The sequence below is a fragment of the Vicia villosa genome, unplaced genomic scaffold (assembly GCF_029867415.1).
Source record: "Vicia villosa cultivar HV-30 ecotype Madison, WI unplaced genomic scaffold, Vvil1.0 ctg.002889F_1_1, whole genome shotgun sequence".
NCBI classification, from domain to species: Eukaryota; Viridiplantae; Streptophyta; class Magnoliopsida; order Fabales; family Fabaceae; genus Vicia; species Vicia villosa.
Window position 1 is genome coordinate 201663 of NW_026706059.1, and position 21294 is coordinate 222956.

Genomic DNA, 21294 nt, shown 5'->3' on the forward strand with positions numbered 1-21294 from the left:
TAATGTGCAACAGTAATCAAATAAAAATTTAAATGATTAACTATACAAAATTATCTGAAAATATCAAACTCAAATAAAATTAATCTAAGAAAAGATATTTTTTGTAGTTTTTTATGAAAGAAGAAAATAATTAGAAAACATAAATAAAAATATGTATCTAAATATTTTTTTGGTATTTTTATAAAGGTTAGCAAAAGAGAATTAAAATCTTATACTAAAATTAAAATACTAAATCATTTTATCAAATATAATTTTCTAAAAGAAATAGTTAAACAAACTTGATAATTGGGCCAGAGGGGGTTAGAAACACATATGGAGGTGCAGGGCCCAAATGACTTAAGCTGAAATAAAAAAAAAAGGAAGAGTGGACCGGACCGGGTCGGGTCAGGATGACCCGGATCCATCCCTCTTTAGTTCACAATTGGGGCTGGGTTTGAAACCCTAACGAAATAGAGAAGAGAGGCAGAACACCTCACTCTTATTTTCACGATTCTGAAACAAACTAAATGGAAGAACGCAGAACAAATCCCCTCCCCCTCTATCTCAATTTCGTTCGCGATGAACAACCATGGCGGCTTTCTTTCATTTGCTCAAACAACAACGAACCGGCCCTAGTTTCGCTCTAGGCCTCTCTCGCGAAAACAACAACAAAACATCTCTCTTGGTTTACTCACAAACTCGCGGTTCTCACTCGGTTTAAACAGCAAGAAGTTCATGGTTCTCTTGCTCAGTAAGTGACAACAACAACAGTGATTCGGTTTTCCTCTCTTGATCGCTCTCTATCTCTCACTCGCGGCCATGGAAGAAGCTTGAAGAAGCTTGAAGAACCCAGGTATCTTATTCCTCAAATTTCGTTTTAACAGTATAACAACACTAACTTATGCTATTTTCTGTTTTGTCATCTTATTTTTTATTCTTGGTTACGACATAGCAGTGACAACTAATGTTTTCTTTTTATCTTAACAGAAACTAACAACAATAGTTATCATATCTTAATAAAAACTAGCAGCAACGATTATTAATGATAAAGAGTGGAATCGAGTTACCTGCGGCGAGGAGACTTTCGCCGGATTTTGTTGAGGTATGCTTCAATTCTGTTTCTGGAAATCTGTAGGCTTGTATTGATTGCTGAATTTTTGAATTGATGCTTTGTGAAATTGTTGTGTTGTTCTGAATTCTTGCTGCTACTGCTTCAGAATTATTGTGATGCGGAACCGTGATGAACTGTTATGTTGTTGTTATGCTGAATTTTGCTTTGCAGATTCGGTTCTGGCTGGTGAGCAAGAAGCGTGTTTGCCGGCTGCGGTGTTGAAGATGTATGCCGAAGCTAAGTTCTGAACCTTAGCTTTGAATCACTACTTCTTTGTTTCTGAACCGCCTTTGAATTGTTGTAGGCTTTTGATGAAGGTGATGCCACAACACCTCTTTGGACTTATGGGAGCGCCTTGAAGATGGAACTTCAAGTTGTTGGAAGCTTGAAGATGAAGATCTTCAAGAAAGGTATGAAGAACTACCTTTTCCTTCTTCCTTACTTTGTAACTAGAATACTCACCTCCAATAGAGATTCTCTTGGCTTGAGAATTTCTTCTTGCCAAGAGGTCTATTGAACAATATATGAGCAATAGAGAGAAGAGAGAAAGCAAGAATTTAAGTTGCTTTGGTGTGGTTTCTGAATGAGAAAGAGGCCTCTATTTATAGGCAATTGGTTCAGAGAAATTGATCATAGTAAGCTTGCTTAGTGTAGTGAGTTTGGTTTCTTAGCCATGAGAGAATTCAAAGAATATTCCAAGTGCAATGATGAGCTCTTTGATACCACTCCCTAGCCCTCGGTTTTGCTTGGGCTTAGGGGACCAAATGGCTGCAGAAATGAGCTCCAATTGGTTGGGAGAAGATTCCTTTGATGAATCACCAATTTGTCATAAATTCAAAAATGTAATCATTACATAATCACATGCCTTTGTTTTTGGGAATCTTCTCTAATCCTTATGCAATGATGGAAATTGATGTATGGTATGGTTTCAGATGCATTAGAGGTCGTGTAGCATCACTTAGTGAAGCAAAATGCACAAAATTTCAAAGTTTCAAATTGTACATGACCTATAATTTTACTTCATGAGGCCAACTTTGAACAAGCATAACTCCTAGCTCAAATTGAATTTGGAGAAGGTTGAACACAATTTGGAAAGCCCTAAACATCTACTTCAAATCATTAGTTTGGAGTTTCATCAGAATCCTTTGGCAAATTTGTGAAAAATGAGGCCAAAGTTGGAAGAAAACTAGGTTAAAACACTTAGAATTTTTTTTAAGTGTTTATGACCTAAAACCCCAAAATTTCCAAAACTCTTAAATGATTGATCTTTTGAAAAAAGTTCCTTTGTAAGATGTTGTTTTATTTTGCAAGATCTACAACTTTCATGTTGGAAGTTTTTTGAGTTGTGTAGGTGAAATTTTGAGTTCTCACCATGCCTTAAAAAACCCTAATTCCCGACTTTTTGCTCCTTGATGAATTTCTTTGAATTTCTTTGGTCAAATGACTTCATTATCCATATATTGATGATATTGATCCTTAAAAGTCATGGTTTGACCAAAAATCTCAAAAGTCAATGGTGATCCCATACAGTTGACTTTTTCCTAGTAAGGTGAGATTTTGGACATTTGTGTAGAATCAAGATCTTCTCCTCAAATGAATGATGTAAATGGATTATATTGAGGTAGTAGAGACTCTTGAATCATGTCTTGTGTTTTAGATCCATGCCTCTGATTAAAAGTCAACCATCTTGGTGAATTAGGTCAAAAACCCTAATTGTCGACCATATGAAAATAATGACTGTAGACTTTGAATTGAGGTGTGATGTCCAGTGGATCTTGTCATATGCGCTATTTGAAGATGATTGATGTCTTTGAATGGTTCCCTGGGGCTTTTTAGGGTTTCCCAAAGGTGATCCCTGATTTTAGTCCTTGATAGGCTCCAAACCCTAGTCTGTTGATCTGAGTAATTCTGTACTTAGATGACTGGGTGTCTAATCAATCATAGGTGAAATAATGAAGCTTTTGAGTCTTATGATTGTATTAGAGACTAATCCCTCTATTGATTGATCCTTTGCCTGAGTTTTCTTGTCTTTGAACACCCTCGATTGAATGCCAGACTGCCCTGGGTACTTACTTTGACTTGATGAAAATCCTGAAGATATGTCATCTCAGGGGGGTCAAAAATTAGGGTATGACACTAACATGGTTTGGTTATATTCTAAGCTTTTCTTAGATAATTGGATCAAGTCATAAATCTCTAACTCCTTCCAGAATGGAGCTTTTTTGGCTTCAACCTTAGCTAACCAAGCATAATAAAGTTCAGGATCCTTCACTAAAGGAACCGCTCTAAACACTTTGAGAAAATTGGTGGTTTCAGATAAGAGTGGGTAACCCACTTTGTCTATTTTGTTCTTACTAACTAAAGGCCTAATTTTGCAATAAACAGGGAAGAATTTGTCTTTAAAAGGATTATTATCGCCAGGTAAAGGACCCATAAAAGCATGAGTCTTTTCAGAAACAATAAAAGGGATGATTACCTGGGAAGCATAAATGGCACGAGATTCTTCTAGGTTTGGGTCTGGAATGTACTGCTGGTTGCCCACTTGTGTAGGGCGTTGAAGTTGTTGAACAAGTTGAAAAGCGTTTGAAGTTTCCGTTGGTGGGTTTTGGACGGTGAAAGATGCCATGAGTGGGTTGCTTCAAGAAATAGAATTGAAACCTAAAAAGGGGTTTTTGTGCGTGTTTGCGTTCAGGAAAATGAAGAAACAATGATGTGTGAAGAAGAAAGAATCCTGAATGATAAAACCTTGGTATTTAAAGGTTTAGTGAAAACTTTTCAAATTACTTTTAGGTTTTGAATAAAGGTTAATGGGACACGCGTCGGGAGCTGATTCACTCGTTTGGCGGTCGAACAGTTATTAGCCTTACTCCTAGTATCTAGGAGCAATGATCGTAAGTACTGATGAAACTTGGGAACACGCGTTTTGAAGAGACGTTTTGAAAATGACAAGACATCTTTGAAACAGGAGTCATAAATGTTTGTGACGTTAGTCAGAGTCTTGGAACTCAAAAAATATGAGGATATTGAAATCTCATTATAGCAAGAAACGCCTATTTCTCTCATCTTTTTGAAACAGGCATTTATTGGGGGAAATTTATTAGCTGGAGATTTCGATCGTTGAATATGCTTTTTCGAAGACTTAAGGTTTGAAAAGAAAATGGCTTTCGATGGCTGTTTCCGATGATGTTATTTATGATGAAGATTCCTAAAATCGAAGCTGAATCGAGATAGGCTGTCTTCAAGACTTAAATGGTTTTCTGAAATGCAAGAGTGCTGAAATTTGAAGTATTTCGCTGCATTCTCACAAAGAGCACGTTGGCACCTATCGAAATAGGATTCAGGCGGGAGGTTTTGAATTTCGAAATATTTTGTTTAAACCAACGAGGACAGATGGCGCCCCAGGGATTCGAATTACATGCATGTGGGCAACGTGGCATTTCGTTAGTGTAGGACCGTTAGGGTCAAATTAGTATAAATAAGGGTCTTAGTATCAGGATCCAGTGTGTTCATTTTGTACAAATCACTCACAAATCACTCAAGTATCAAGTGTTAAGAGAAAGAGTTCGCTGAGAAATGTACATATGATACCAACACTTTAAATATGTTTGTATTTCTATTACAGAATCGAAATGTCTTTTAATTTCCTTTACTTTTTCGCCTAGTCTTTCTTTTGATTCAAGTGTCTTTACTTCTTTCATTAAGTTGTTACATTCTTGCACTTTACATTCCTGAAACTTCCATTCTTATACATCTTCGTCAAAGTTTTATTTACGTTTATAACAAGTTTACTTTTAGTTGTGTACTTTGTTAGTTTATTTCGCGAGTTATTTATATGTTCATACCACAACCAAGTTTTCGAAGCGAAACGAAAGACCAAGAGAATATGAACCAAGTTATCTTGAAAGACAACTCTTTGACTATGTCCTAGGATCAATCTAGTCGATCCTGCGAGTAACCAAAGTATATTTATAATTTGGAGGACTAGCTGTTGTTTACCGGAAATCACCGAAAACATCATGATGCTAAACACAATGATATCGATTTTTATTGAAAAGGATACACAAATGCTAGAGTTCAAGTTTTAAAAAGTTACCTCTACAAATGGAGATCGAAATGTGTTTTAATGGACTTCCAGAAGTGAATGGATGATCTGGAAAGCTTCCTTGGGCCTATGTGATGCCAATTGAATGCTCACATCTCCTGGAAATGGCCTGGATGCTTCCTACTCGAATCCTCCTACAAGTGGAAAAAAGTGAAAATGAAGGATGATAATCAAGGTGTTAGAGACCTAATGTTAAGGTTTCAACAACTTCTATGATGTGTATGGAAGGTGTTTGGATGGTTGTTTTACACATAAGTTACTTGAAACCTAAAATTTATAAGTTTATGCAAGTGACAATTTTAGAGCTTTCAAGTGAGGTAGTGAATTGGAGATTTTCTGTGTGTCTGGTTTCAAAACCAATGGCCTCAATTTATAGTCAAGATTTATGGTTTATGGGGGGAAAATCAGGTCATTTGGCTCTCCCGATTTCAAATTGTATAACTTTTCTTCTTGGTGAAGAAATGAGAAAGTTATTGTTCGCATGGTGAGGTACAAACTTTAAGCATGCCCTAGAGAGACTCCTCTGCAGATTAAAGTGTTTCATGTTGGGTTTGTGTAGCTTTTGGTGCAGAACAAACAATGTAGAGGATAAATGCAAGAGTTTTTGGTGATTAAAGTCACTTTTCCAAAATGGAAGTCATTGCTTTATGCTTGAAATGGAATGATTCAACTGGCAATGATATAAACACTTGGACAATGGCTCAAAAGAGTGTGAAATCTTCTGATTAGGGGGAGATTTACAAGTTATGTGGCCTACAAACAAAGATTATGTAAATTTGATTCCATTTGCAACTTGGTTCTTCATGAGAAATGACTTGTAATTCAAGAATGAAAGCCTAACTTCATTTCTTCGAATCTCCTAGCTCACAAATGCTATGGAAGAGTTCTAGTACTTTTTCGAAAGCCCTAAACATCCTTTACAACTTTCATGTTTGGTGTTTCTTCAAATTCTCAAAGGATCTTTTTGGAAAAGTCAACAACTTGGAAACTTCATAACTTAAAAACCATTAATTTTTGGAAAAATATTCAGATTGACAAAGTTGTAGATCTTGGTTTTTTCTTCAAGTAGGCTTTGGGAGCACAAACTTTGGCCAAATAATAAAGAAGTTATGATCATTCAAAGTTGAGCAAAAAACATGCATTTCTTCATCAAAAAGTCAAAACCCTACTTATTGACTTTTTTATTCTTGATTGATTTTCTTGATCAAATGACTTCAATAATCATATATTCATGATTTTGATCTTCAAAAGTTCATAGTTGACCAAATTCCTCAAAAGTAAAAGGTGGTCTTGAATAGTTAACTTTTTTCAGATGAATTAGTTTCATATAAGTACCAATTGAGTCAAGTTCTTCTAGCCAAATGGATGTCATGAGTGGATTATAATGAGGAATTGGAGATCCTTGAATCATCATTTGAGCCATGGAACCATGCTTTAACCAAAAGTTAACTTTCTAGAGAATTGGGTCAAAAACCCTAATTGTGTACCAAATGAATTTGAAAGTTGTTGATCTTGAATTGACCCACACATGGGCTTGAATATCAATGGGGGGAATCACTTGAGTACATGAGAAAGCTTGAGCTCCTTTGTGAGCCTCAAAACCCTAATTTGCCTGGGTTCCTTGATCAGTCACCTACCTTAGGAAACAAGCAACAAGCAAACAAAATATTTTTGTATATGTTTTAGTTAGCAAATGATGCATGAATGATGATAATGAAGATCACACTCTTGGTGTTTGATGCAAAATGGTGTGGGATCTTAGGGTAACAAAATGGGGTACAACAAATTGTATATCCTACGCTTGAAAACCGTTGCCTAATATTATAGGCTACGATTTTATTTACTTTTGGCCATAGTTTTTCCTTGCTGCCTAAACTCGTTTTTTTCTTAGAATTACTTGCTTATGAGTTATCCGTTAGGAAAAAAGTTTCTTTACTTTAGACCACAAATTTTCATGTTTCTTACATTGCATTTGTAGGTAAAAAAGTAATTGAACAAATGTTGATTAAGGAAGTTCCTGAAGGAATGACAAACTAACTTCCATATTATAAATAAAAGGGTTAAACTTGTGTGTGATTTTTCTCTAACCCGAGACCAACGGGGGCAGGGAGTAGTTGCGGTGCACGAGGCATGACAATGAGACACTTCTGAGGCTGGAGAGGGAGAGGAGTGGTTGCCGAATTCACATTAGAATGAGAGGGATACTGAGGCTGTGCATATATGAGCATACATGGTTGAAGGAAGACTTATAATATTTGATTGTATTACCTATACTAACAAGACGCATATTCTTTTCGGAAGCCTAAGAGATAAGAACTTTGTAGTTAAGCATGCCTGAGTTGCAATAATATTTGGATGGATGATATTCTTGAAAGTTTCCTAGAAAGCATGTGAGTGAGGAAAAAGCATGATGAAAAGGCTCGTGTTAGTGTGGCGGATCAATCAGTTATCTTGAAAGTAGTTTGGGGCATTACAGACACTACATTTAATCTTGATGAAGTCAAAATGTGATGGAAATATGAAAATGGGTTGTTATGAAAAAGATATATTACCATTTAGAAATGATGATGGTGCGTCATTTTTAGCTAAACCGAAAAAAATTTAGGCAAGAAGGAAAAATCGTGGCCAAAAGTAAATAAAATCATTATCTACAATATTTTCAACACCCCTCCTTCATTTAACATTCTTAGAACATTTGGTTCTTTATCCTATGCTTCTACTTTACTTAGACATAGGGACAAATTAGACCCTCGTGCTACTAAATGCATTTTTCTAGAATTTACCATAGGAATCAAAGGCTGCCTTTTATTTGACCTTCACAATAGAAATGTATTTACTTCAAAAAAAAATTGTGCTTTATGAGACTATTTTCCCTTACACTCAATATCCATCCAATCCCAACCCACCTACTATTGACCATGACTTATCCACTATACCTTTTATTTTTGACAAAGACCCTTTCCTGCCCACACCTAAGTCCCCTTCCAACCTTAAGCCCATGAACCATCCTCCTACTAGCAGTCCTACCATGCCAAACATTGCACATGATCCTCAGTCACCTAATGATTATCTTGATCAAAATGAAAACAGTCTTTATACTCATAATGATATTGGTACTAATGCTACTAACTCTGATTCTGCTATTGGTAATGCTTCTGAATCTGTTGAAAATATTGATCCACGTGCTATTATTGATAATTTTGCCACCACTAATATCAGAAAATTTGTTAGAACAAAATTTGCTCCTGTACACCTTAAACATTTCATTTGCAATACTGCTTACACCAATACCATGTATGATATATCTGACTTTGTTTCAAATAAATTTATTTCCCCTGCATATTTCAATTTTATATCTGCTATATCTGTTTCTTCCGAACCTACTTCATATAAGTAAGTTAGCATTCATCCTCATTGGAACAAAGCCATGAATGATGAACTTCAGGCTTTGACCAATAACAAAACATGGCAATTCACGACTCTTCCCCCAGGTAAGAAATGTATAGGCTGCAAATGGTTATACAAAACCAAATTTCATTCTGACGGAACATTAGAAAGACACAAGGCAAGGTTAGCTGCTCAAGGCTTTAATCATGTACAAGGTATTGATTTCTTCGACACTCACTCTCTAGTCATTCAACTAACTACTGTAAGACTCATTCTTTCCCTTGCATCTTCTTTAAACATGCATCTTTATCAACTTGATGTTCAAACTGCTTTCTTACATGGAGACTTGACTGAGAAAGTGTACATGTATTGTCCTAAAGGCATTACACCATCATATCCTAATCAAGTTTGCAAGCTTTTAAAATCTATATATGGTTTAAAATAATCAAGCAGATTATGGTTTGAAAAACTGTCTAAAGTTCTTTTGGCTAATAAATTTCAACAGTGTTCCTTAAATTATTCTCTATTCATTAATCAGTCTAATACTCATCTTACATTTGTTCTTATATATGTTAATGACCTCCTTATTGCAGGTTCCAACATCACTATTATTAACAATACAAAAGAACTTATTCACATCCATTTCCACATCAAAGACTTTGGGACTTTGAAGTACTTACTAGGTCTGGAGGTTGCTCGAAGAAAATCAGGCATCCACCTCAACCAGCGCAAATACACTCTAGACCTTCTTTCTCAAACTGGTCTCCCTGGCTGTAAACCTGGTTCAACACCAATGAACCGTGACACAAGACTCACCACAACTGATGGCACTCCTCTAATAGATCCTACTAAACACACATCCTGATATCTCCTACTCAGTATAGCAACTTAGCCAACATATGTGCAAGCCTAGTGATATGCATTACAATGCTGATATCCGTGTGTTACATTATCTCAAATCATCCCTAGCACAAGGTCTTTTCTTTCCCAACAATTATTCTCTTCAACTAAAAGCTTTTTCTAATTCCGATTGGGCGACTTGCTCGGAAACACGCAAGTTAATCACAGGATTCTACATATATTTGGGAAACTCTCTCATCTCTTGGAAATCTAAGAAACAACCGACCGTATTACACAGTTCTACTGAAGCCAAGTATCGTTTCATGGCTTCCACTGTTAGGGAATTACAATGGTTGACAAACCTCCTGCGAGAACTCCTCATACAATTCAACAACGAGCCTTACTTTACTGTGACAATGCCTCTGCAATTCATATTGCCAACAACTCCTCAACCTACGAATGCAGTAAACACATTGAACTCGATTGTCATATAGTCCGCGAAAAGCTTCAACAACAACTATTTCAACTTTTACGAGTTTCTTCAAATCAACAGCTTGCAGACATGTTTACAAAACCATTAGATATTTCTCTTTTCAAATCTAACATTTGTAAGTTTGGCCTACATTCAATATACCCTCAAGCTTATGGAAGGGTATTAGACACTTAACACATTGGGCTTTATGTTTATCTTATCTGGGCTTAGGTCTTTGTTAGTATTGGTCCATTAGGTTTATATATTATGTACTCTTTTGCTTGAGGATAAACTCCCCATTCATCCTGCTGAGGATAAACGCCAAAGGGTGATGGTGTTAAAGTTCGTTGGCATCATTAAAGATCTTGTTAGAGTTAAAGGAAGAGAAGGCTTGACTTCACTTCATATTACATGTCAAATGGGAAGGTGTTGAACTTTTAGCTGAATTCCTCACTGCTTGTCTGGATTCCATTAAAGATGTAACTATGAGAGGTGAATTTTCATCACATATTGCTCTAATCAATCATAAATTTAAGGACCTTCAAGTAATTGTTAGTTGGCTTAAAGAAAATTGAAAGACAGGTGCTAGAAAGCTGCAAAATAAAATATTCAACCACTACGATGAAGAGTTAGGGAACTTTATACAACTCTTGATTTTTCATGAATCCTTGAGAATTTATTAATTAAATCTTGTATGTTAACCATATTTGACTTGAAATTCACAATTTTGACCTCAAAAAGGCAAGAGTTGACTTTTTTGACTGTTTGGTTGACTTTTCCCCAATTCAATTACTTTACAATCATCTGAACAATTGAGGATCTTCTGATTAAAATCAATGGTCAATTTTTCATCCCTAGGTACATTATGATATGTAGAGTGACATGGAAACAACTTTTGATCAAAAACTCTGAGAAATCATGATTAAATCCAAAACCCTAATTTTAGTCCCTTGTGTTAAGAGATGATGCTCAGTCTTCAAAAGCCTAATTCCTCAGGGAAAATTGGAGAATCTCTTAAACAAAGGTGACTTAGGTAATAATATGATGATGATGATGATGCTTAAATTCTTGGTAAAATAAAAAATCATATACCCAAATAAGCTCACAAGTCAACACAGGGACCAAAAGATAGTAGGAGTGGATTCCCTACAATCTTTGGTCAATCTTAAATCATCTGATGAAGCAATATGCATATTGAGATGCCTTGAAGTACAAGAAGCCTTTGTAGTTTGAATGATCACAAGATAGAGGGCACGAGCCCCTAATTGCACTGATTGTCAACACCATAAATCTTCTATGTCTCAGGGAAGTCAATGAATATTAAAGTATCTTGATCCCATCTTATATTATGAATGCATATGATAATGAAACACAAGTCAATTATGATTTAAATGAAGAGGGAAAGTTTATGGTGCAACACCATGTATGGGTATTAAATTAATTCATGATCCAAAACAGTTACTCATACTTTCTAAGATTTTTATTGAGGAATTTTTTAAGGGAGATAAATACCTAACCAATTCTGTATTACAAATTTGGTGCTCGAAAGTATAATTTTTATATTGATTTCTATTTATCATTCATACGTTTTTGTACTTTAACATAAAATTTTGACTCTTGCAGGTTCTTGCATGAAATATATGTTCAAAGGAATATATAAAGTATTGTTTCTTAGATCCATCTAAAATTGGTCTGCCTCGTGGCTCGAAAGGAAACCATGCCCTTGTTTACAAGACAAGTTGAAAGAGAACAAAGATTTGACCATGTTTTATTACGAGTAAGTATATATTAATTTATGTTTTGAACTATAAATCAATTTTATACACAATATTAATTATTCTGAATGTTTATGCAGTAATCATTAACAACTAATTGTTATATGTTCGAGGCTAAATATTATATGTTTAGTTTTCCTGTTGTACTCTAAACTCCCTAAAGTCGTGGTTAACGTTTTGAATGCATAATCCGTATTATTTGTAATACTTAAACTTTACCTTTAGAATTGAATAGTTTTTATTTAGGATTAGTTTTAACCGATATGTGTAGAGTGATGGAGGGATACAATGCAATCAAACATAATACACTTAGTAAAAAGTCACAATTTTTATTTCCTAAGAGTAAGTATATTACTTGTGCTTTTTGAAATTAAATTATTTATGTGTATTAGTGATATAAATATATGAAAATTAATTATATTGGCAAAAACAACCCGACAACCAGTCTAGTGGATACTATGTTATGAGATATATGCTCCATATTGTCTTTGGAGGCATTGCAAATAGATGGATGAAGAATGAGGTATTAGCTTAACCCCCCCCCACACACACACACACGATCTTTGATGAATTAAGTTGAGGTTTCCAATCAAAACATAGGCATGTCAAATGGTAGAGGCACTATGAGCGTACATTCTTCAAAAAAAGACTTAAAAAAATAGTATGGTCTCTGGTTGATTAAGGCCTAGTCGATTGAAGTTTCCAAATGGATAAAGACAAACGGTTTTCTCAAGGACACGTGGAAACCTATCAGACAAATATGCATGGATTAAAGGTGTGGCATTAGTAGCTTAGTCGACCGTTAGAAACAGTTATTTTAGGATTTATTTGTTTTCAGTTTTAGAGGTCCACATTTGTTAGATTGTAAATATGCAAGGATACAGCCCCATTCATCTTGCTATGAATAACCTCCCCATTCATCCTGCTGAGGACAACCCCCAAAGGGTGATGGTGTTAAAGTTGGTTTGACTCCACTTCATATTGCATGTAAAAATGGGGAGGTGTTGAACTTTTAGTTGAATTCCTCACTGCTTGTCCGGATTCCATTGAAGATGTAACCGTGAGAGGTGAATCTACATCCCATATTGCTATAATCAATCATCAATTTAAGGCCCTTCAAGTACTTGTTACTTGGCTCAAAGAAAATTGCAAGACATGTGCTAGAAAGCTGCAAAATAAAATATTCAACCACTACGATGAAGAGTTGGGGAACTTTATACAACTCTTGATTTTGTTAGAACAAGAAATGTTCTGATCAATATTCTTAGTTTAGATGATAACATTATATATGAATTTTGTATAAGAGAATGTGGTACTCTAATTATTCACGTTTTCCATTGCAGCAAAAGTATAAAAGAGAATGCACAAATCACCGTTCAGAAGCACTGACCCAGAAGTTCTGGATGGCTTCATCAGAACATGGTCTGGAAAGACATCAGATGAGGGTCCTGCCGAATCAGAACATGAACTGGAAAGCATCATAAGATGGCAGTCAGAAGCAAAACTCTGAAGCTCTGATGGTATCACGCTCAAAGCACTTCAAAGTCTGAAGACAGAAGTTGCATCTGCAGCAAAGCTAAAGACTCGTATATTCAAACGTCTATTCTACACATTCTGAGTCCAGAAGAAAGTACAACTACAAAAGGCTATAACGTCAAATCTCTGACTAACAAAAGGAACGTTAGAATCTACAAAAGGCAAAGTCAGTAAAAGCAGTGAAAGCATGGCTCGAGGTAGTTGACAAAAGTGTGAAACATTAAATGCAGCATTGTACTATTCACGCAAAGCATTAAATGCTCCCAACGATCATTTCCTCTCAACGACTATATATAGAAGTTCTGATTCAGAAGCAGCTATCCAAATCTTGCGCAAACACACAGAAACACTGTCAAACTGAAAATCAAAGAAGAACTTCATCTTCAACCTCACAACTTTGTAATATCTTAGTGAGTGTTACGATCTAGAACTTAAGAGAAATATCACTTGGTGATTACAGCTTTATTAGAAGCAAATTAAACTCTTGTAACATTTATTTTACATTGGTTGCAAAAGGATTTCCTAGAGTGATCAAGTTGTGATCAGGATACTCTAGAAGACTTAGAGTGTTTCTAAGTGGAGAACAATTGTAATCAGTTTGATTAGTGGATTAAATCCTCAGTTGAGGTAAATCACCTTGTCAGGGGTGGACTGGAGTAGTTTAGTTAACAACGAACCAGGATAAAAATAATTGTGTTCTTTATTTTTATCAACCATTTTTGAGAAGTTACACTTATTCAATCCCCCCTTTTTCACTCCTTCAGATTTTTCATGAACCCTTCAGAATTTCTTAAATAAATCTTGCATGTTAACCATATTTGACTTGATATTCACAATTTTGACCTCAAAAAGGCAAGAGTTGACTTTTTTGTCTGTTTGGTTGACTTTTCCCCAATTCGATTTCTTTGCAATCAGTTGGGCAATTGAGGATCTTCTGATTAAAATAAATGGTCAATTTTTCATCCCTATGTACATTATGACATGTAGAGAGACATGGAAACAATTTTTTCTCAAAAACTTAGAGAAATCATGATTAAATCCAAAACCCTAATTTTAGTCCCTTGTGTTAAGAGATGATGCTCAGTCTTCAAAAGCCTAATTCCTCAGGGAAAATTGGAGAATCTCTTAAACAAAGGTGACTTAGGTAATAATATGATGATGATGCTTAAATGCTTGGTAAAAGAAAAAATCATATACCCAAATAAGCTCACAAGTCAACACAGGGACCAAAAGATAGGAGGAGTGGATTCCCTACAATCTTTGGTCAATCTTAAATCATCAGATGAAGTAATATGCATATTGAGATGCCATGAAGTACAAGAAGCCTTTGTAGTTTGAATGATCACAAGATAGAGGGCATAAGCCCCTAATTGAACTGATTGTCAACACCATCAATCTTCTATGTCTCGAGGAAGTCAATGAATATTAAAGTATCTTGATCCCATCTTATGTTATGAATGCATATGATAATGAAACACAAGTCAATTATGATTTAATTGAAGAGGGAAAGTTTATGGTGCAACACCATGTATGGGTATTAAATTAATTCATGATCCAAAACAGTTACTCATAATTTCTAAGATTTGTATTGAGGAATTTTTTAAGGGAGATAAATACCTAATCAATTCTGTATTACAAATTTGGTGCTGGAAAGTATAAATTTTATATTGATTTCTATTTATATTCATACGTTCTTGTACCTTAACATAAAATTTTGACTCTTGCAGGTTCTTGCATGAAACATATGTTCAAAGGAATATATAAATTATTGTTTCTTAGATCCATCTAAAATTGGTCTGCCTCGTGGCTCGAAAGGAAACCATGTCCTTATTTATGTGTATTAGTGATATAAATATATGAAAATTAATTATAGTGGCGAAAACAACCTGACAACCAGTCTAGTGGATACTATGTTATGAGATATATGCTCCATATTGTCTTTGGAGGCATTGCAAATAGATGGATGAAGAATGAGGTATTAGCTTAACCCCCCCCCCCTTACACACACCATCTTTGATGAATTAAGTTGAGGTTTCCAATCAAAACATAGGCTTGTCGAATGGTAGAGGCACTATGAGCGTACATTCTTCAAAAAAAAGACTTAAAAAAATAGTATGGTCTCTGATTGATTAAGGCCTAGTCGATTGAAGTTTCCAAATGGATAAAGACAAACGGTTTTCTCAAGGACACGTGGAAACCTATCAGACAAATATGCATGGATCAAAGGTGTGGCATTAGTAGCTTAGTCGACCGTTAGAAACAGTTATTTTAGGATTTATTTGTTTTCAGTTTTAGAGGTCCACATTTGTTAGATTGTAAAAGAAACTCAAAGTGTCAGCACAAAAAGTGAGAAAACAGTGTTTTCAGGAAAATGTATGCATGTGTTCCAGCTTATTAATTCTAGTTTATTTATTTCATTGTCAATATGAAGTCTTTTTCTTAAACTTTTGCTTTATCTGTTTATCTTTTCCTTTCATTGCATTTTAAGTCCTTCGACTTTAACTTTACATAACTCACCTAAACAATACTCAAACAATATGAAAACTATAAGAAATTTCCTTACTTTGTCATAGGATTTCCTAGTTGATACTGCAAGTAACCTTTAATAAGAGACTAGAGGTTGTTTACCAAAAATCATGGTAAACATGCGCGCACTAAAATGTTTAGAAAATCAAAATATGTTGTTGCTAGGGATCAAACCAGTGTCCATTTGGTTTCTAACTTCGGTGTTCCAAAATCCGAGGGGTAAAGTGACAAGTTATCATGTCACCCTTCGTTAACTCATCAGTCTAACCGAAGTAAAATTCATTTCGTGTCAAAGGAAAGATGTGTTGTTTTTAGTATTGTTACATACTTTGAGAGAGTCCATTTGTTCTGTCACTAATAGAGTGGACATATCATTGGTTTCCTTAATCGTTATTACGATTGGGTCAAACTTTGGGAGAATATAGTTATTAGAATTTTCCTAACAATTTTCTTGTAAAGAATATTCTCTCCAAAAACTCTCATTTGATCTATTATTTGTTTAAGCTTATAATAGTAATTTTTAATTGTCTCAAACTCCTTCATCATCAATAGTTCAAAATCACTTCTTAGATATTGAAGTTTAACGACATGTACCTTGTTGCTTTCATAAAACTCCTCCTCCACCAATGTGTTCCACGTTTCTTTGATAGTCTTAACTATCATAATTTTTGTAAAAATTGCATCAGTCACCGCTTGTTGGAAAGTAAACAACACCTTTGAATTGTCTATTTATTTTTCTTCAACGCTTTTTCTTTAGTTGCATTAAGAGCAAAATTATTTCGGAAAGCGGTGAAAAGTTCTTCTACTATGTCCCATAAATCTTGAGATGAAATAAATGTCTCCATTTTAACACGTCAGTAATAATAATTATCACCATTGAAAATAAGGACAAAAATAGATGATTGAATGATGTTATCCATAACCTAGTAGTAGTTGGGAATAATTTGGAATATTGGGTAGATAATATAACGTTGCTCAATATATGACTGAACATAGCTTTGATGCCACCATTGATATTTAAATAGTTGATATACAATAGTTTTAGAAAATTGTTTACAAAGAAGGCTAGGAGAACCGTGTGTTTATAATTATATTGGAATAGGGATCGTGGTTTAAAGCCTTATAGGAGGGAATGACATTTAATTTTTAAATAATCAATTACAAAGTATCAATTGCCTATTTATAGGCAAGTCATCAACCTTTCAATGATAGTCTCTCAATAGTAGTGAATGTTTTTAAATTATTTTAAGGTGAATTCTTTCTAAATATTTTACGATAGATTGGTATAGTAATAGTTCTCGGATCTTCTAGCATTTTCATGCACATTATATCTAGAAAGTTATAAAAATTTGTAGTAATTTAAAATAAATAAAAAAACCTCTATAAGGTTAAAGAAAAGAGGGTAAACAAGGCTGCAATGCCCATCTCTTCTTTAATAGATCAAATCACTAACAAAGGTAAGAAACACGTTGTAGTTTAGAATCTCTTTATTTAATAATACTTTTCTTTTACATATGGGTCACCAACGCCATTAGAGTATACTTTAATTATGGCAGAAGTATTAGTTTATCATATTCTTTACTTTTAGGAAGTCAAGAATATTGAAATCAAATCTATAAATACCATACAGGTTTATTTATTAACAATATCTTTCACACCATCACTCAAAACCTATATTATCAAACATGAACACAAAAAGTGTCGACCAACTGAAACTTTCAGCTGAAACAAATAACATAGATCTCCTCTATGAAGTAATTCAAGATGACCCATCTATTTTGAAAAACATAGATAAAAAGCAATTTGTAGATACTCCTTTGCATATCGCTGCATCTAGGGGTCATCTCAAGTTTGCCACAGAAATTATGAATTTGAAACCTTCATTTGCTACGAAGCTAAATTTGCAAGGACACAGCCCCATTCATCTTGCTATGAATAACCTCCCCATTCATCCTGCTGAGGATAACCCCCAATGGGTGATGGTGTTAAAGTTGGTTGGCATCAATAAAGATCTTGTTAGAGTTAAAGGAAGAGAAGGCTTGACTCCACTTCATATTGCATGTCAAATTGGTGATGCTGAACTTTTAGCTGAATTCCTCACTGCTTGTCCGGATTCCATTGAAGAGGTAACTGTGAGAGGTGAATCTGCTTTGCATATTGCTGTAAAGAATAATCAGTATGAGGCCCTTCAAGTACTTGTTGGCTGGCTCAAAGAAAATTGCAAGACAGGTGCTAGAATGCTGCAAAATAAAATATTCAACCACAAAGACGATGAAGGCAACACTGCTCTGCACATTGCAGCCCTTAGTAGTAAATCAGAGGTAACCTCTTGATTAAATTCACATGTCTACTGCGGTCAGAATTGACTAAGGAGAGTGCAATTTAAAACAATGAATATTACATCTAAAATACAAATTGTCACTTATTTTAAAATAATTTTCTTTTGCCAAAATGTGATTATTTATTTGGGATAACAAGATTTATTGTTCATTTATAATTACTTGCTAGCGCAGGTGGTACAATTTCTGGTAAAAAAAACCGGAATAAAATTGAATGCAAAGAATTTGAAGAGCAAAACAGCATTAGATTTAGCAACTCCAGAGAACAAGAAAATATTAATTTGTGCTAATGCAAAACCTGGCTCACAAATCACTAAGGCTATGACACTTGCAGAACATCTAAGATTTATAGCCACAATTATTAATATTCGAACTTGGATACGTAGACTTAGAACTGATATAACCGAGGAGCAGCGTAACACTTGGTTGATAGTTGCGACTCTTGTTGCAACTGTAACCTTTGAATCCGCACTGAATCCTCCTGGTGGAGTTTTCCAGGTTAGTGCAAGTGATGACAACAACATGAAAATCAAGTCTAGAGATGAGTATTTTTCTACCCGAGGAAATGCTGGGAAATCGATCTTGTCAAAAGAGAATTTCATGGTGTTTTCAATAATGAATTTGCTTTCCTTTTTCGGATCAATTACAGCAATATTACTTCTGACCCCATCTGGAGCAATAGGCCTCTTAGTGATAGTTCCGGTGAGTTTGTTTTGTTGTTGCTATGTATATGCTCTGCCGTCGATATCTCCTACACATGCCAACTCCACTGTTCTTTACATCCCTATGTATTCCATTGTATTTATGATGTATGTTTATTTAATTTTTATCACATACACTGATATTGTATTAAAAAAGAGATACATGAGGTCGACAACTCAAACCGATGTATCCCAAACCGCTGTAGCCCAAGTTTAAACAATATAGTTTCATTGCTGATATGAAATTTCCAGTAAATTGTTTCGTTCAATCTTAGAAAATTGTGAACTAGTGTATTAACTCTTTTATCTTTATCTTGAGTTTTATTGAATTTATGTTTTTTTCTTTTCAATTGTATTTGTATGTGAATGATTGTTATATATATATATATATATATATATATATATATATATATATATATATATATATATATATATATATATATATATATATATATATATATATATATATATATATATATATATATATATATATATATATATATATATATATATATATATATATATATATATATATATATATATATATATATATATATATATATATATATATATATATATATATATATATATATATATATATATATATATATATATATATGAGGAGGGATCAAATTATACTCGAAGAGTTACGCCACGAGTTACACTCGCTCATAACTTCGTTTCGAATAAATATTTTTTAAAATCAACCGTTGGATTGAAACATAATATCATATAAATCAACCTATAAAGTTTAAGATTAATCGACAATGATTTACTATGTCAATGAATTACATCAAATTTAAAGTTTAAGATTAATTGACTTTTTCCCAATTCAATTTCTTTACAATCATCTGGACAATTGAGGATCTTCTGATTAAAATCAATGGTCAATTTTTCATCCCTAGGTACATTATGACATGTAGAGAGACATGGAAACAATTTTTGATCAAAAACTCAGAGAAATCATGATTAAATCCAAAACCCTAATTTTAGTCCCTTGTGTTAAGAGATGATGCTCAGTCTTCAAAAGCCTAATTCCTCAGGGAAAATTAGAGAATCTCTTAAACAAAGGTGACTTAGGTAATAATATGATGATGATGCTTAAATGCTTGGTAAAAGAAAAAATCATATACCCAAATAAACTCACAAGTCAACACAGGGACCAAAAGATATGAGGAGTGGATTCCCTACAATCTTTAGTCAATCTTAAATCATCTGATGAAGCAGTATGCATATTGAGATGCCATGAAGTACAAGAAGCCTTTGTAGTTTGAATGATCACAAGATAGAGGGCATGAGCCCCTAATTGCACTGATTGTCAACACCATCAATCTTCTATGTCTCGAGGAAGTCAATGAATATTAAAGTATCTTGATCCCATCTTATATTATGAATGCATATGATAATGAAACACAAGTCAATTATGATTTAAATGAAGAGGGAAAGTTTATGGTGCAACACCATGTATGGGTATTAAATTAATTCATGATCCAAAACAGTTACTCATGTTGATAGATCATCCTTCTGGTAAGAGCACGGGCTTCAAGACATGTGGGCTTCAAGTGACCTATCCTACCACATTGATAGCATCTCCTATATGAGAGACATGTGCTCCTTTCTTGATGTTTTCGTTTATGTTGGATTTTTTTTATTAAGGATCATCTGCTCCATCAAGTAAGTCTGGTTTCTTACTTCTGAATTTTTGTTATGTGATGTATTCAGCGACTTTCGTTCCAGAGCCTCAATGTTTGACCGGAGACTTGCGTTTTCCTCTGGTAAGAGAGTATAGGCATTTCTATACTCCAACATCCTTGCACATAGTCTTTCGTTCCTTAGATAGGTTTCAGAGAGAATAGTAGCAAGTTCACTGGCAGTGAGTTTGCTAAAAAATGTCTCTTTATCAAATTCATCCATGTCTTCAACAACATTCTTTATCACTATTTTGACTGATCTTTCTTGATGATTGTCCTCAATCTCTTCTTTGGTCATAGAGGGTTCAGAGGAGTAATTAGAGATTCTAGGCTCCCATAAGTAACAATGTTCTTTAGACCTAGAGCCCTTCATGACTTCCTAATGTTCTTCATTTGTGACGATACATTCCTTCTTGGTGAATCTAACATTGAAGCCTTGGTCACATAGTTGACTGATGCTGATTAGGTTTACAGTCAATCCTTTTACCAGAAGAACATTGTCCATATTAGGAGCTTCAGGATATTCCAGTGTTCCAATCCCTTGGATTTCTCCTTTTTCTCCATCACCAAACGTCACATAGTTAGAGGAATGAGGAGTGACATCTACCAATAGATTCTTTGTACCAGTCATGTGCTTCGAGCAGCCACTATCAAAGTACCAATCTTCTTTTGATGACATCCGCAAGGGAGTGTGGGCTATTAAGGTAGTACCTTTAGCCACCCATTGTTGTTTCTTGACTAAGGTGTTTTGCTTAGGCCCTTTTTGAAGTGTCTGATTGGAATAACCATACAGTCTGAAGCAAAAAAGTTTTATGTGACCAAATTTTCCACAGTA

The 21294-nt window shown here is 34.5% G+C and overlaps 1 protein-coding gene and 1 long non-coding RNA gene across 2 annotated transcripts; both read left to right on the forward strand.

The window, feature by feature from the left end:
* The first annotated feature begins 469 nt into the window (after window positions 1-469).
* On the forward strand, window positions 470-13584 carry LOC131640006 (uncharacterized). The gene is made up of 4 exons (XR_009295124.1): window positions 470-832; window positions 967-1081; window positions 1262-1500; window positions 11515-13584. It is a non-coding gene; the product is annotated as an uncharacterized LOC131640006 (long non-coding RNA).
* Window positions 13585-17397: 3813 nt separating this feature from the next.
* Window positions 17398-19013, forward strand: LOC131640005 (ankyrin repeat-containing protein BDA1-like). The gene is made up of 2 exons (XM_058910424.1): window positions 17398-18049; window positions 18242-19013. The coding sequence occupies exons 1-2, from the start codon at window positions 17414-17416 to the stop codon at window positions 18983-18985; spliced, it is 1380 nt and encodes a 459-aa protein (XP_058766407.1). The 5' UTR covers window positions 17398-17413; the 3' UTR covers window positions 18986-19013.
* Window positions 19014-21294: the final 2281 nt, after the last annotated feature.